An 18,062-nucleotide genomic window follows, 5' to 3' on the forward strand; every position below is an offset into this window, starting at 1 on the left:
GAAAGCTAATAGTACGTAAAACTGATTTTGAAGTGTCATCATCAACCCATAGATGTTTAAGTATTTAAAATGTTTAAATCAAAACCAATCATTACAAATTTGGCATTCAAACTGTAACCTTTTGGTTTTGTGGCCAAGCCTTCAAGGTGTAAACCATCTCTGGGACATGACCTCAGCAGTATCCAGCTTCCTCGCTATCTGCCAAAGAAAGTGTCTCAGGCAACCTTGCATATTTTTTTGCCCAACTTGGATCAGCCACTTCTCCAAAGACACTGGTATCTTTTAAATGTAAATGTTATTAAAAGACCATGTGCTGCAGGGTAGGGGGTGCGCACTGCTAGGGGTTACTACTGGTTCTAGGACTTTTCAATGGTTAAAACAAGAAAGGCCTTTTTTTAATAAAGAGAAAAATAAATTCATGGATGGATACCAAATTAAATTTAAGATTACAGGACTGTCACCTAACTTTTCTGATTCTATAATTCTATCACTTCTCTTCTTCCTTGATAATCCTGGTTCCTGATAACATTACTATAATTATTAATTTGCTTTCTACTATAGACCTAATTTCAAAGAAACCGTACCTATTACTGAAAATAAGACTATCGAATGCAGTTTAAGATTTATTGATGTTTGGTCTCCTATAACTAAGATTCCAAGCAACTTACTTATGTCACTATGCCACAAATTTGACATATTCTTGAGTTTGCTTTGTTTCATATTTCTAGAAAGTACATTTTATTTTATTAAGACTTTATTTATTTATTCATGAGAGAGAGAGAGAGAGAGAGAGAGAGGCAGAGGGAGAAGCAGGCTCCCAAGGAGCAGGGAGCCCTATGCGGGACTCCATCCCAGGACCCCAAGATCATGACCTGAGCCAAAGGCAGACACTTAACCATCTGAGCCACTCAGGCACCCCTAGAAAGTACATTTTAAAAACTTGTTGTAATTATTGTAAAGCGATAAAACTGACTTCCATATAAGTCTAGCTCCCTCCCCTGTATACACCCTTTTATTATTTCTCTTCCTGTTTATGAAATCATTTATATTAATTTGTATCCTTCCACTGTTTTTATACTTGTATTTTTGTTTTGGTGAAAACAGTATAGGTATTTTAATACTTTTACTCATTTCTTTAAGCAAAAAATCAAGTACATAAGCTGTCTAGAATACCGATTTTTTAAAACTTAAAATAATTAATATACCTTGGGGAACATTCTAGAACAGAATATAGAGATCTACCACATTCCTTTTAATAGGTACACAGAATTCCATTGTGCAGATGTGCTATAATTACTTCAACCAGAATGATGAGTATATTGGTTCTTTCTGGATTTTTGCTCTTATTACTACAATGTCCTAACCAGTGGCTCTTAAGATGTTACACGAAGAAAAACAATCAGTATTTTAAAATCTGTTGGAGGGGCACCTGGGTGGCTCAGTCAGTTAAGAGTCTGCCTTCAGGGGCGGCTCAGTTGGTTAAGCGACTGCCTTCAGCTCAGGTCATGATCCTGGAGTCCTGGGATCGAGTCCCACATCGGGCTCCTGGCTCCGCAGGGAGTCTGCTTCTCCCTCTGACCCTCTCCCCTCTCATGCTGTTTCTCTCCCGCTCGCTCTCTAAAAAATAAACTAAAAAAACTTAAAAAAAAAAAAAAAAAAAGAGTCTGCCTTCGGCTCAGGTCATAATCCCAGGGTCCTGGGATGATGCCCCACACATCAAGCTCCTTACTCAGCAGGGAGCCTCCTTCTCTCTCTCCCTCTGCCGCTCCCCCGTGCTCGTTCTCTCTCAAATAAATAAATAAAATCTTTAAAAAAATAAAAATAAAATAAAAAATCTTTTGGAAATGCAAATTACTAGATCCCAGCCTAGATCTACTGAATCAGAAACTCTGAAGATAGGGCTCAGGAATCTGTCGAAATAAACACCTAATTCTGATGCATGCTCAAATTTGAGAAGCGTTAGTTTAAGCTATGCTGTTTTGTATTGCTGACGTTGTATCTGTGGACTGATTCTGAGAGGTGGGTTTGCTGAGTCAGGGGATAAAATCACATGCTTCCAGAAACAGTTTAAAAAGTTTCATTATTCTCAGGTTTTAAAAGGAACTCACCATGTTTTCCTTTAGTACTTGGTTTCATGTTTTACATTATATCTCTCATTTGTTTGGAATTTATCCTAGAGTATGGTATGAAAAATGAACCCATTTCCACCTTTTTTGGAAATTCAGTTCTAACACCTTTGCACATATCTTACAAAGGTCATGCTCAGAGTTTCTGCTGTTGTAGTTATTTTGAATGTGTTCCCTTTTTCTAAATATGGCTGGTTGCCAAATATTAATTTTATTTACATCTGCTACTTTACCAAATTCTTTACCTTCTTCATCAGTCTTTATCTCCACTGATTCTTTTGTCAGATCCATAACTGTACCATCCGCACATTTCCCCCTTTTTTGTTGCTCACTGTTCCAACTGCTTCTCTTGCTTCCTTGTGTTGAGATCTAAGAACTGAGATACTGGGCACCTTGTTCTTGACTTCTAGCTCAAGAGCAAGCCACTAGTGTTTCCCCATTAAGATGCTGGTTTTCTGACTCAGTTATTATGTTAAAGAAGTATCCATCAATTCTCAATTTTATTGAGTACTGAATTTACATAAAGGCCTTTCAGCAAGTATAGAAATGGCAATAGGATTTTCCATATCATCTACTAATATGATGAATAATAATGGATTTCCCAGTAGTGAATCATACTTACAACCTAAAACCCCATTTGTTTAGGATTTATAATTTTTAACGTATGGTTGGATTTTATATGCTACCTTTAAGATTTTCCCTCAGTATTCCCAAGATGGCGCTGTACTCTAAAAAGTTTTGAAATTTTACTTCCTAAAAGAATCTGAATAATATAAACTATTCCTGCACTGGAATAGTTTTTAAAACATTAGGCTTGTTTGATCCTTTAACATATGGTTGAATTTCCCTGAAAAGCCATTTAAGTATGTTGTTCAATTGAAGGGGAGCTCTTCTATATCCCTATTGGTACGAAAATTTATCGTTTAGATTTTCTATCTCTATTGGGTTCAATTTTTATGCATTCTATTTTCCTACAAAATCATTCCATTTCATCTAAGTTCTTAAAGCACTGTGGAAAAGTCTCATGTTTTACATTTTTCTTGTTTGGGTATTTACTTCAACCTGAATTTGTTTATTTAGGTCTTTTCTGTTTTTTAAAAAAGGTAAATCAGTGCTTTGTTCAATGCATACCACAAATTTTGTTATGTTGTGTTTTCACTTTTATTCAGTTCAAAATATTTAAAAATTTCTCGAGATTTCTTCTTTGACCCACGTTTTACTCAAAGTGTGTTGTTTAAGCTCCTTGTATTTTCCAATTTTCCAGTTATCTTTCTTTTTAAAAGATTTTTATTTATTTGAGAGAGTGCGCACATGCACAAACTGGGGGGAGGGGCAGCAGATCACGATGAGCAGTCAGCCTGACGTGGGGCTTGATCCCAGGACCCCAGGATCACGACCCAAGACGAAGACAGACATAACCGACTGAGCCACCCAGGCACCCCTCCGGTTATCTTTCTATTACTGATTTCTAGTTTAATTGTGAACTGAGAGCAGACATTAGATCATTTCCATCCCTTTAAATTTGTTAAGGCATGTTTTATGGCCCAGAAGAAAGGATTTTCATGTCAGTGAGAGCGGCAATTTTCTTAAGGATGTGCTGGATTATATTAAAATTGAGAAATTCATCAAAAGACACTTTTCAGAGAGTAAAATGACAGGACATAAAGAGGGAGACGTTACTTACAAGATATATATTCAATAAGGGAATATATGAAAAACTACAAGTCACTAAGGAAAAGATGACCCATGAAAAATGGAAAAGACTGGAAAAGGCACTGCATAAGAGAGGATATCCAAATGATTCATAATGAAAAGGACTCCAATTCTGTTGGCCATCATGAAAGCACAACTTAAAACCACATGGAACACTATTATACACTAACCAAAGTCTAAAATTTAGAAGGCTGACAATTAGTGAGCATGTGAAATAGCTGGAACTCACGCATTACTGGTGGGGGGTATAAATTGGTAGAACCACTCTGAAAAACTGTCTGGCAGCATACACTATAGTTAATTCTGCTCCCAAGTACATATCCAGAAGAAACGAGTACAAAAAGACATACAAAAGCATTCACAGTAGAATAGGCAAAAACTAGAAATAACCTAATGTTCATCAATGGTAGGATAGATACGTAGAGCTACTGGGGGAGAACAGTTATGGAATACAGTTTTAAGAACTTGATGAATATACACAAAAACATGGATGAAAACTTACAAACATTATTTGGGCCAAAAAAAGAAAAGGCATGATTTGATTTAAGTTTAAAACCAGCTTCTGGTTCTGCTCCAGACACATCTTATCTATACTATCATAAATTATTACAGTGGTTACTTTGGGGCAATGGTTATTACCAGAAGGGAGCACAGAGAGGACTACTGGGGTGTTGACAATGTTTTGTTCTTTGATCTGAATGATGGTTCACGGTGTTGTTCCATTTGTGAAAATTCAACAAGCTGCATAAGGTGCATTTTTCTGAATATATATAATTTAATAAAAAATTTTAAACAGGTAAAACTATATTGACAGAAGTCAGGACAATAGTTACTTCTGAGGAAGGATGAGCAGTGACTGAGAGCTGGCCTAATGCCTCTGCAGTGCTAGTAAAGAATCATTACAGGGGCCCCTAGGTGGCTCAGTCATTAGGCGTCTGCCTTAGGCTAACGTCATGATCTCAGGATCCTGGGCTGGAGCCCCGCATCAGGCTTCCTGCTTGGCAGGAAGTCTGCTTCTCCCTCTACCCACTCCCCCTGCTTGTGTTCCCTCTCTTGCTGTGTCTCTGTCAAATAAATAAATAAAATCTTTAAAAAAAAATCATTACCGTTCATTATTTACTCATGAAGGTAGAGTTATTTTCCACTCTCAATTCAAAAAAGGGGGAACAAGATCATTTTATGTTTTTCTTCCTTTAGAGGAGGAATGTAGTCCAAAGACTGGTCGGCTATATGATAAATACAAAAAGTGAGAACAAGCGTTTAGGTATTTTCATAGAAATTTGACACTGCTGGGCCATTTTTATTGTAAGTGTCCATAATGGATAGAGGAGGGAAGAGAATAGTACTTTGTGATGAAAAGTTTGAGAATAAATCAGCTAGCTGGGGAGGGGAGGATGCAGGGTAAGGGATGTGTGGGAAGGGCATGGGAATAGTGCCCACAGAGTTACAAAATAAGGAACCAAGATTTCCTAGGGCTACATTTTAAAAAGGATAAAGATATTAAGAATAGGGCACTTTGAAAAATGAACATTAAAGGCTGCATTTTAACTTCATCAAGCCCCTATTTATAATCTTTTTTTTTAAAAACAAATGACATTTATTTCTTGGTAGATATTATCTGTACTGCAGGTAATTTCAGTGTACAAATTCATGTGCAAGACACATATTTCTGTAGTTTCCATTATCAGCACAAAGCAGTGGGAGATCAAACCTTTGTTACGATTTTTTGCCTTCCCTCCATTCCAATATTTCCTGGGTTTCACGGACCATTGGTTAGTGCTAGGACACCAGTGTTTTGGCCCACAAAGTCCCACAAGGACTGAGACATTGTTCATAATCCTATCTTACAAAGTGGCACTTGGAGAAAAATAATCCCTCACACTTCTATACTACTTCAAATAAAACCAATTAATGCCACCAATTAATCTCATCCTGTATCAAGGAAATCTACTACCCAGAACAAATGATTTTCAAGAGTGAAATGGAAATGAACGTTTTTTTTTTAAGATTTTATTTATTTGAGAGAGAGAGAGAGAAAAAGGGAAAGAGAGCATGAGCAGGGGGGAGGGGCAGAGGAAGAAGCAGGCTCCCCGCGGAGCAGGGAGCCTGATGCGGGGCTCGATCCCAGAACCCTGGGATCATGACCTAAGCCAAAGGCAGACGCCCAAACAACTGAGCCACCCAGCTGCCCCAGAAATGAATGTTTTTAACCCAAATACCAGTGACTAGAAAACTGAACTAACATAAATGTAGAGGTCACTTTTAGGCAACAGGCTTGAGCAATGGAATGTTGAACAAGGCAAAAGGGCCCACCTCGGCCCCCCCAGGCTGAATACAGAAGGGCCCATCAGGGGACCCACCTCAAAATATCCATAAGCCCTAACTGACCAATGGGCTACTTACAACCAGGCACAGTTACCAAAAACGGGGAATATTCCATACATCCCCATCTGTCCTAACTCTCCCCCTTTAAAAAGAGTCCTCACCACCACCTCATGCAGATATTCCCTCCTTTGCTGTCCTGCCCGCTGCTCCCTTGTGGTGTATTCAGTAAACTTTGATCTCCTTTGTTCTGCCTCAGGTGAATTCTTTGACTGCCCGTGCTACCAGCGCCACCAGCTTCCACCTGATTGTCGCCCCACATTTGGGGGCCCCCATCCAATTGGAAGAGACACCACAATAAACAATAGTCAGTAGAAAAACGCTCCCATCCAATTGGGAGAGACACCACAATAAACAATAGTCAATAGAAAAACAAATCAAAGCTAGTGTATTTAATGAACTGGAATTTAAATAAAAACTTGAAAAAATAGTAATAATAAAAATAAATTAAAATTTAAAAAAGCCAGTGTACTAACTCAGATCTTAAATGGACAAGAGGAGGAAACCAACAGCAAAAGGTCTATAAACAAAAATTTTGTTCCCTGGGGCACCTGGGTGGCTCAGTCGGCTAAGCATCTGCCTTCAGCTCAGGTCATGATCCCAGGGCCTGGGATTGAGTTCCGTGTTGGGCTCCCTGCTGGGCCGGGAGCCTGCTTCTCCCTCTGCCTGCCGCTCCCCCAAATACCTGGCAAATAGTACATACGTACTGGACAAAGAATGAGTGTGGCAAGCAGTCTAAATAGAGATATTTCTTTGATTTTTTTTTAAGATTTTATTTATTTATTTGACAGAGAGACACAGCGAGAGAGGGAACACAAGCAGGGGGAGTGGGAGAGGGAGAAGCAGGCTCTCTGTGGAACAGGGAGCCCAAGGCGGGGCTCGATCCCATCATGACCCAAGCCGAAGGCAGACACCCAACAACTAAGCCACCCAGGCACCCCTATTTCTTTGACTTTGTAAGTAAACTAATGAATGGCCTAAATAATACTTCTCAAGATTATATCCTGATCTACTGGTCCTCCAATGTGGACTGCTCAACACTTAAAAGCTCTCTTATTTAGGAACATTTTTAGTATTGGATTAGGAAAAAAAATGCTTGCTTTCATATAAATACATAGACATAATAAAATATTAACCATTTTTTAAAATATTAACAAACTCTGATCAAAAGACCCACAGTTACTTGTTACTTGATTTAAAAACCAGCCCCCCCACCCCGAGTAGAGAAATGAGTTTTTAAGCTTAAAATTATTTCCAGAAAATTATTTTAAACAAATTTGTAACTTGAGGCTTGAACTCAAAACTCTAAGATCGAGACCTGAACCAAGATCAAGACCTGAACTGAGATCAAGAGCCGGACGCTTAACCAACTGAGCCACCCAGGCGCCCCTAGAACTTGAGGCACTTAAAGCCAGTTTTACATAGTTTACTGAAATAGTCTCAGGTTGCTGGACAATTACTACTACCCACTGAGTACACATTCATAAGGTACTACTTTTCAGATATATTACAGCATGGAGAATTTTCCATTTCAATGGATATTATATTGAACAAGGTCAAAAGGATACAGACTATCCACATTAGATACCTTTGAATTAAAGGCTTTACTGAATAATCCCTATTTTATTTCTTCCTGAAGATATTCAATGGGCCCCTCTCAAGTATTAGAAATACTATCAGAAATAATGAAGCAATAACATCAAAATTGAAGTTTAGCCTTCTATAGTTGAAGGATTAAAAGCTGAAAGACTGATTAACAACTGAGATATCCAAAATTGTTTGAATCTTCCTAAACAGCAATCCCTCTCTTAAGGGAGAGTTTTTATTTTCACCAGTCTGTCTTTTGAGGAATTTTATTTCCAGAAGTTAAAAGACTGTTAACTTCCCACACCAAGTGCAGTCTACCTCAAATTTGGCAGGCTGTGGCTACTGATTAATATTCAAACAATCCCCTAATCAAAGATGGAGAGGCCATACCTGAGCACCGTTCCTTGCTTCTGGGTACCCTACCTATCCAAGTCCTAATAGTGGAGCCATGTTTAATACATGACAGAGCTAAAACCTCTGGCTCAGCCACCAACCACACCACAGAAAAAGAGAAGATCTCTCTCAAAGATTGCTCTCCATGTAAGTTAACTTTGCCCAAAGGAGTTTTTCTCCTGAGTATACTTTTTAAAGGAGACATTATATACATAATCATCCCCATTCAGTAAACTTACATACAGAAATGGTTATTAGAGGGCAGGCAGGTCTTTGGTATTTGAAATAACTCCAAACACAGTATTTATCAAATTCCTGATTTAAAGTAATTTTGAACAAGCAATTAAATTAACATTAGTTTATGCCCCTGGAAAGAATTAGTAATTCCTTGTAAGTAAAAAGGTGTATTTTACATAATTAATTTTTTTCTTAAGACACTTTAAAAGCAGGCCAAAATTTAATAAACTTTCTCTACCAGAAGATAAAAATACTTCTATTGTTGCTTCATACAGCAATATTTATATTTTATTTTGGGGAAAAGGCAGAGACTTTGCTTAGCTATGATTCTGCAAAACAAAGCAACAGAAAAAGTTGATTTTAATCTTTTTTTCTGAATTGATTCCACCTTACCTTGGCTTGGAATTCCATAAAGCTCTTCTCTGAACATTGTTTCCTGTCTGATAATTAGGAACCCAAACTATGAACTTCTAAGTTCTTCCATTTTACATGGAAATCAATAAACTAGTTTTAATATTGGACTGAATTTCAAAGTTCTGTTCTCTGTTCCTATTTGGTTAAAAGGTGTATCTATTATCAAGAGAGTTTCTATTGATTTTCAACTAGAAGTATCAGTTTTGCTGTCAGAACTCTTTATTTTTGTACATAAAAGGAAGTGGGTTTTGATACTATCTCAATGTTCTTCCTGTCTTACAATGCATTTGAATTAAAATGATGTCAGACTGAGAGTAAAAACCCTAAATAAGACAAAGAAATAGGCACAATTACTTTGCTTTACCTTTATTAATAACTGTAACTGATTTAGAACTGCTCTGTTGCACGCTGCTCCTATCACTGCTAACTACAAGCTTTCCACATTAATCTCCACTGGAGAACAAAAACATTCAGAGATTATATAATATGTACCTAAAAATTTACATATCTATGCCACATACCATATGTATGACCCATGAACAAGAGAAGCACATCCTATGAGAAACTAAATCATTCCTCATTGTTGGTCACTCAGCAAAGAGTAAACATGAATTCCATATGACATTACGTTCACCTCTTACCTTCACCATCCAAACACCATATATAGCCCATTCTACTCCCAGTTTAAGAGACTACCTATAATGAGAAAAGATCTTCACAGAACATCTCATCTTAATGTAAACTGAGGATAAATATTCAATAATGTGATAATTTCTAGAAGAGGAATGAATACAAAGGCAGTTCAATAACAGTTTATCTGGACCACAATTCTGAATTTGCTATTACTTTGCTGTTAAATATCTTCTATTATAATGCCAAATATAGTGCAAGGTTATGTTATTTAAATCTATTAACCTATTGACAATGGGATTCTGTTGTTATTTCTTAGATCTTCCTGTATTGCAATAAATACACCTGAATTTCTTAGAGATCACCTTTAACAAACATGTAACAGCCACTACTCAAAACAGCTACTGTAGCATATATGGCTCTTGAAAAGTGAAAAGGAATGACCTCTGAGACCATGATTCTGTTCCCAAATTCACTAGTCTGGCCTACTTAGTTACTGATTTTCCTGTCTTTAGACATATCCAGAAATTGTGAATCTTGGGGCGCCTGGGTGGCTCAGTCGTTAAGCGTCTGCCTTCGGCTCAGGTCATGGTCCCAGGGTCCTGGGATCGAGCCCCGCATTGGGCTCCCTGCTCCGCGGGAAGCCTGCTTCTCCCTCTCCCACTCCCCCTGCTGGTGTTCCCTCTCTCACTGTGTCTCTCTGTCAAATAAATAAATAAATAAAATCTTAAAAAAAAAAAAAAGATCCTTAGTAGACTCTGAGGAGTATAAGGCCCTGGACCACACCTCCTTTCACTACTGATTTAAAATCTATCTCAAGAATACTGGTTACAGGAGTTAGCTTTACCTTGACTTTATTCCATTTGTTCCTAACATCTGAGGTCTGGGTTACTCTCCAAGTGATCGTGATCTTAAAGTTAAAATCGTCTGATTACAAAATTTGCCCAAATTGTATGTGTGGTAGCTTTACCAGAGAACACAAATGATGCCATCAATTATCTTAGTTCTCTCCAGGAGTAGCACACACATGAATGCAGGGATGGTAATGAATCAGACTATTTTTCTGATGCAGTTCCAAATCAAAAGTTCCAAAGGCACTTAAAACTAATGAATCAAGGATTCCCACAAACATAACTCTAGCTTCTAGATCCAAAGACAGCTCACCTGTAACACAAACCGAAGAGGGTATCCAAGCTAGGGAAATTCTTGGATGTCATTTTGTTCTAGAGTATCACTATATCAGTCCTTGTAAAGGAACCATCATGAGTTGGCTTAAATCTGCTCTGCCATATACAGCTAAGTTTATAAATATTGAGGTAAAAACAAGAAGACTCTGACAAGAAGCTACATATAATTAGCAAGAATAGGTAATAAAATTATTCTTAAGTGGAAAATCCATCCCAGGGAAGCTGCAGCAACAGACATTATTCCCTAAAAAATGTTTTTTGGGTAAGCTATGAAGCAAACACCAAGCAGGGGAGAGCAAAGAACAGCAGACTAAATTTAGTCTTCGCTAGTAGAAATGAAAAGCATTCTTTTCCTGGTAAGTAGAGAGCTGTTAGAGCAATAAGTGCTCAAATTTTAGAAGAGAGGATTAAAGAGGCAAATCAGATAAGAGCATCCTTCAAAAAGGCTATGGATGACCAAGAGCTGAATATTAACCCAAGTAAAACCTAGAGAGCCATGTTGTCCAACTGATAGCCACTAGCCACGTGTGGCTATTTAAATTAAAATTTAAAAAGAATAAAAAATTCCATTCCTCAAACTGCCCTAGTTCAAGTGCTCAACAGACATACTGAGCTACTGGCTGTGTTGGGTTGGACAGCACAGACACAGAACATTTCCAACATTACAAGAAAGTCAACTGGACGGTACCAATCATTAAAGGAAAGGAAGAGACAGACTGTCCTGGGATCTGAAAAGAGAGGAGCTACTCACAAGAGCATTTGTACTATAGCATTCAGTACTTTATTGAGAGATCAGGTGGATTTACCTTTCCTTTTCCACCTGCTCTTTTTCCCCTCCTTGTTGCTGCCACCATCACTGCTGCTGCCGCTGTTCTCAGAACTCTGGGAGTCTGACTGACCATCACTGCTTTCTTCCGAACCTTCTGATAGCTCTTTCACCCCATCCGGCACATCCTTCTGAAAATGTAGACATCCAATTAGGATTAATCATTACCATTTCAGCAAATAGGAATTAAATTTCTTATATGCATTGTTGCAACTTAACTGTGCTGATTAATTTTTAGTATTATAGGATTCAGTAGCAGAACCAGCAATATTTTCTGAATTCCTGTCATCTCTCTTCTTTGGGTCAAATTAGCTAACGTTTCCATCTACATCCAAAGATAAAAATTATACATGACAATCATATGAAAGCACAACAGAGAAATCTAATTTCTTAAATTCGAAACAACTGGGCATATATAAGTCCAAGTAAATGAGAAGATGTCCAGAACAAAAAAACTATACAATAACAATTTTGTAAAAGGTAGATATACTCATCATCCAAGGATATATATTTGTGTGTATGTACCATTAAGTATTGTGAGTTGAGCTGACTCTGGATAGGAAGAAACAGTGCATTATTTGAATCTAATTGATTCCTAAATAATGGTTAATAAGTAACAAGAGTCAAATACAAAAGGAATAATCTAAAATTTTTTTTCTATTTTTAAGTAAACTCTTCATGTGGGGCTCACACTTACAACCCCAAGATCAAGAGTCACAGGCCCTACTGGCATGCTCTACTGACTGAGCCAGCCAGGCACCCCAAAAGGAGTAATTTTTTTTAAAAACTCACAGAAATCGTTGGTTTCCACTGAATAATGAGAATGCTAATCAGAAAAGATACCTGTGTCAGCACAGTATGTAAGAGATATAGTAGGATAGGTGCAAGATCAAGAACTAGAAAACTAAGACTTTCTGGAGTTGAACTCTGGCTTTATCTTTGCCTAATTATGCAGTCTGATCAAAGTCTTAACCTCTTAGGCCTCAGTTCCCCTGTCTGTAACATGGAGATAATAATACCTACCTTAAAAGATCATTCTGAAATTAAATGAGTTAAATGTAAAATGCTTAGAATAGTACCTGGCATGTAATAAGAGCTCAATAAATATTACCTACTATGTATGCATGTAGTATATAAAAATATACACATGTAAACAAACATATTAGTGAATTTCTAAGTTATGAAACTATGGCTAATTTTTTCCTCAATATATTTTTTTATTTTCCCACATTTTATAATCAGATAAAAAATAATTCTAACATGTGACCCTCCTTCCTACAACTGACACATTATAGCCAAGGTAATAACCTCTCATCTATTAAGGAACTATTACTTCCCACTTAGGTTTATATCCTCGTGCCATTTCTAAGACATTTCTTATGTCATATGCTTTCTTGAAATACACATCCCATATTTTTCTATCCTTTCCTTCAAAATGTGGAACAACTTTTACATAGTTGCCAGCCAGACCTCCTGACCTGTAGGCTCAACAAGTATTTTTAAGTACAGATGTAATTCTTAAGCTTAAACTTGTAACCCTTCCAGGATCAACTGGCCGGCTGTGCATGCCCTAAATCTCAGAATCATTTCACCCTCCTTTTACCCACTCCATAGGATACATTTTATTTCTCTAATGTCCCTTGCCTCTCTTTAACCGTTCTCATAGTTCAGGCCAATTATCTCTTGTAAACAATCCCTTAAATCTATCCAATTTGAATTATCTTCCTAACACAGATTTGATCATACTATTCTCCTGAAAAACCTCTGCCATCTCCTCAGTGCTCTCTCTCTCTCAAACTGCTAATTCAGGTTTTCAAAAAACCTCCACAATTTGATCTTCACCTAATGTTTACCCCGCCCCCAACTCCTTACCTCACTGGCCCACACAGATGACGGCAGCAACTTCAATCTACGCTAGTTTCAAATCCATTCTGAATCTCTCCATCTGTGCCTTTGCTTAAGCTAGTTCTTTATCCTGGAAGGTCCTTCCTCCCATTACTTACCAGCCAAAGTTCAACTAAAATCTTGCAAGTTAAAACAAAAACAAAGGTTTTCTAGATCCTCTTATTCAAAATTAATCTTTATTTCTCTACACTACGACGATGCCTTATAGTACAGAATATCACAGTATGTTTCGGAAGTATATAATTACTTCAATAACTGTGTGCGCATAGAGAGATCAGGGACCACAGTTTATTCTTCTTTATAGTCTCTACAGTGTCCAGCATAGGATAAGCATTTAATTGATGTTATTTTCAATATGGAAGGTCTAGAACAGCTAAAACTTAAAAGCAACGCAAAAAGCTCCCTGTGGGAGTAGAGCCCTGTTATCACAGGAAGTTTAACAAAGTATATAAGAAGGAGGTACTACAGGTAAATTAGAACTTTCTTTTTTTTTATGATTTAATTTATTTATTTGACAGAGACACAGCGAGAGAGGGAACACCAGCAGGGGGATTGGGAGAGGGAGAAGCAGGCTTCCCGCAGAGCAGGGAGCACGATGCGAGGCTCGATCCCAGGGCCCTGGGATCATGACCCGAGCCACCCAGGCGCCCCAAATTAGAACTTTCTAATGTTAGTGGGCTACACACAACCACTGAGCATAGTGATGACTACAGCTCAAAGCTAAAAAGAGGGGACAGAGTCCCATGTACACATGGACAATAGTCAGCGCATGCCAAGTATTAATTCTCCTTCTGCTGATAATTTCCTTTGGCAAACAATCCCTTTTCTGAATTCATCTGGCAGAGGGCTTACCCTCAACCTCACATCAAGAGTGATCATGAACCTACATATAGCCAGTCAGAAGACTCAATGCATTTGGCAACAGCGATTATTCAGGTATAGACACATGGGCCAAGACACACCAATTAAGCCAAATCAGAACTAACTGAAGGGCTCCCAGTTCAGTTCCTGAAGCTTTCTCTTCAGACTTAACAGCCTGCCAAGCGGGGGTTGACAGGGAAGTCATGTATGATAGGAGAGAGACTGCCTGAGAATAAAGCCAAAAGAAAGCAAAGAGATCAATCCCTGATGACATCATGGGACCTCCTGGATCCGGGCTGAGTTTTCTTAGAATTTACAGTTATATGAACTAATAAACTGTTTTAATCAAGCTCCTTTGAGTTGGTTTTCCTGTTTGTGACTGAAGGGACACTGATAAGTCAAGGTGTCTTCTCAGTGCCAGACATAGAAATCAGCAAGACTATTATGGTAAAAAGAACATGAGCTCAGGAATTCAGTCAGACCTGGGTCCATATTCCAGTTCTTATACTATCTGGCAAACACAAAACAAGAAAATGCAATCTTCTGAACTTGGGCATTGTCCATTACAAAAAAAAAGAACCGCAGCTCTGAACTGTAATGGAGAATTAAATAACAAAGTCATATGCTCCAAGGTAACACTCATTACTCAAATGTTCTGAGGTCCTTTAAAAAGTTACTGGAAGTCATTTTCAGTTCATCCTTTCAAGACAGCATTATCATAAAGAATACAAAATAAAGCTAGTTCTCTGGTCTACATACAGATGGCCACAGATTAGTATAAAAATGTACAGGATACAGAGTTGAACATATTACCTCTTCCTGAAAATAAGTTCTTCAAGAACAGAGTTCTGTCTCTATGATACAAATATCATTTAGATGTCATCACTTCATGTTTTTACCTTATAAATGCTGCCCTAACAAAAATATTTACCTTCAAAGTATATACTCCCATTCTACCTGGAACCTTATAGAAGATGCCCTCTTCACCTCGGGAGTTTGTATGCAGCATTGCATTCAGGCATGCAAGAGGGGAAGTCCCACTGCAAAAAAAAAAAAAAAAGAACAAGAGGAGCACAATGATTAGTTTTTGTGTCTGAGTATCCTACGTAACACTGACTTAAGATAAAATTAACTGAGCAACATCCTTTGACATAAACACATTTTATAAACTATAAAAAGTCTATCAATCTATGGAGAGGCTTCCATGGAGAAAACAGATGTAAAATTCATCCTCATACAGCTAAAGGAAAGATAATTCTTTCATTTTCTTAATCCTGATCCAATATTTAACATGTAAGAAAACATGGACCTCACAGACCTCACAGATGTCTTACAAATATATTTTGTAAATATTGTATTTCACTTACAATTTTGTCAATTATACCTCACTAAAGCTGAGATTTAAAACAAACAAACAAAAACATTCTCGACTTCATTTAACACAAGCTTTACAGGCCCAGAAGTAAAACAGAGGGAGGAAAGAACATACCTACAGATTCAAATAAAAATACTAGTCTCCTTAAAATATATATATATTATATATATATAACATATATATGTGTTATATATATATATAAATCTTGCACACTGCTGCAACAGACTGAATCTAAGGTGTGAAATGAATACATTTCTATCATCTCTTGTATTTATTTTTTTATATTTTTACTGATTTAACTGACATATATAATACATTAGTTTCAAGTATACAACATGTATACTTTGCCATGTATATATACATATATATATAAACACACACACACACACACACACACACACACACACACATACATATAATGCAATGGTCTCTTGTACTTAGACCTATCACGGTATCACTTAAAGAGGTATAAAGTAGGTTTTGGAATATTTATCGTCTATGTCGCACCTTGGTTAAATGTTTACTAATTTCAATACACATTTACTGTATTTCTAGAGTTTTAGGCATAAAACTGTAAAAAATATATTATTTTCCTTTCTGTTATCACATTTCATTTTCCTATCTTTTTGTACCTAACATAACAAATAGCAATATAATGGAAGATGTGTGGCATCCTTAATTAAAAAAAAATCTCTCCTAATACCTGAGGGATAAGGCAGCTTATTTGCATATTCCCAGCTGTTCTCCCTCTCAGTTCTCTGCTGGTACCACTCAATAACCCAAATAAGCCTACTAGAAGAGGCTGCTAGGGATCTTGGATATACTTAAAAATAGGAGTTCTCTGTGGGGGATAGGAGGACCATGGGTCCATTCTCTTCTGGTACTTGTGCAAGTGTTGAGGGTCAAAAACTGTAAAGAAGAAGGAGAGCAACGAAGAAAATTTTAAAAAAATTGTTTTTCTTTTTTTTTTTTGTTAAAGTATTGAGAGCCTCCAGGCTGCTGCTCATATTTTTATATAATTTGGAATTTCCATCTTAAAAATACACATAATGCAATTCTAGTCAGAGTCCCAAAGTTTATATCAAATAAATATATAAGAAATTTCTGGGGAAAAAATGATGGGAGCCTTCTTAAGAAGATATTAAAATGTACTCTAAGCGACTAGTATTGAGGCAATATGTTTCTAGGACAGGGCAAAGAGGCAAATGAACACCCTGGCCTGTTGTAGAACAAAACAGAACACAGAAACAGATCATAATAAGTGTAAAAGTTGCAAGCTCTGTACCTTTCTACAATTCTGTACCTTTCTGTATTATCTGTGTAGTAGGAAGGAGACAAGGTCATGATCTGGTCACCTGTGGTTTGACTACCCGGCATCTACCTGAACCCTCTTCTGGAGACAGTATCTAAAATTTCCCATAAAACATTATCCCTTTCCCACCCTCATAAAGGTGGCTGAGACAGAATTAATCACAGGTGTAAATCCAAACTGTTAACCCCTATTTCCTGGTTGAAAATGCCAATCAGCATTTCTGTGTGCACCCCATTCTTCCCCATTCCCACAGCGACAGATTCAGGAACGGACAAAGGATTCAATCTGGGGCAACAATCTAAGGAGCTATTTACTTGGGCATTTAAGAAGAGAAACTTGTTCTGCTGAGAAGCTTCAGAAAGAAACTCTTTCTCTTCCCCTGAGCAGTAAGAGGAAGTAATGCCTAAAACTTTCAATCATGTGACCATGAGGAAAATATCTGGGACTGGGGTAAACAACACACAGGACAGACAAAAGAAGCGTTAGGTAAGGATTATAGGGAAAAATACAACACCCAAAAAGGCACTGAACTGGAGGGAGGGAGGGGGGTAAAGAAAACAGCAATAATTTTAGCAATATTACTTTTGCCACTGTATCAAGCAATGCCTTGAGTCATCCCTACCTTTGGAATCACTGAGGTTTTTAAGTCATAAGCAACCCAAAAGAGTAGTAAATAAAATAGTTTATGTTAAGTAGTGCTGGAACAGCATGTTATACATCTGGGGAAAATAATTCTCACAGTATACCCAAAACACATTCCAACTGGATTAAAGACCAAAAAGTAAAAAGTAGAAGGTATTAAAAGGAAAATAAGGGGCGCCTGGGTGGCTCAGTTGGTTAAGCGTCTGCCTTCCGATCTGGTCGCGATCTCAAAGTGGTGGGATCAAGCTGCCTTGGGCTACCTGCTCAGCAGAGAGTCTGTTTCTCCCCCTCCCTCTCCCTCCCTGTTTCTGCTCTCTCTCTCAAATAAATAAAATCTTAAAAAAAAAAAAAAATAGTATACAACCTTCCAGATGGATAAAACTTTCTAAATAAGAGAGAAAACCTAAGAACCACAAAAGAGAAACAAATTGACTAAATAAAAACAAAAAGCTCTAGGGGCGCCTGAGTGGCT

General features: G+C 37.5%; 1 protein-coding gene across 4 annotated transcripts in view; it reads right to left on the reverse strand.

Annotated features, from left to right (window-relative positions):
• ASXL2 (ASXL transcriptional regulator 2) overlaps positions 1-18,062 on the reverse strand; it is a 141,407-nt gene that overhangs the window by 43,381 nt on the left and 79,964 nt on the right. For all 4 annotated transcript variants that reach the window (XM_025867869.2, XM_073897087.1, XM_073897085.1 and 1 more), the window contains 2 exons: positions 15,193-15,301; positions 11,476-11,626 (listed from right to left, as the gene is read on the reverse strand). In XM_025867869.2, the coding sequence (XP_025723654.1) occupies positions 11,476-11,626; positions 15,193-15,301 (260 nt within the window). The remainder of the gene's footprint in view (positions 1-11,475; positions 11,627-15,192; positions 15,302-18,062) is intronic.

Source organism: Callorhinus ursinus, unplaced genomic scaffold (genome assembly GCF_003265705.2).
Source record: "Callorhinus ursinus isolate GAN/ISIS: 27379988/994484 unplaced genomic scaffold, GSC_fseal_2.0 scaffold10, whole genome shotgun sequence".
Taxonomy (NCBI): Eukaryota; Metazoa; Chordata; class Mammalia; order Carnivora; family Otariidae; genus Callorhinus; species Callorhinus ursinus.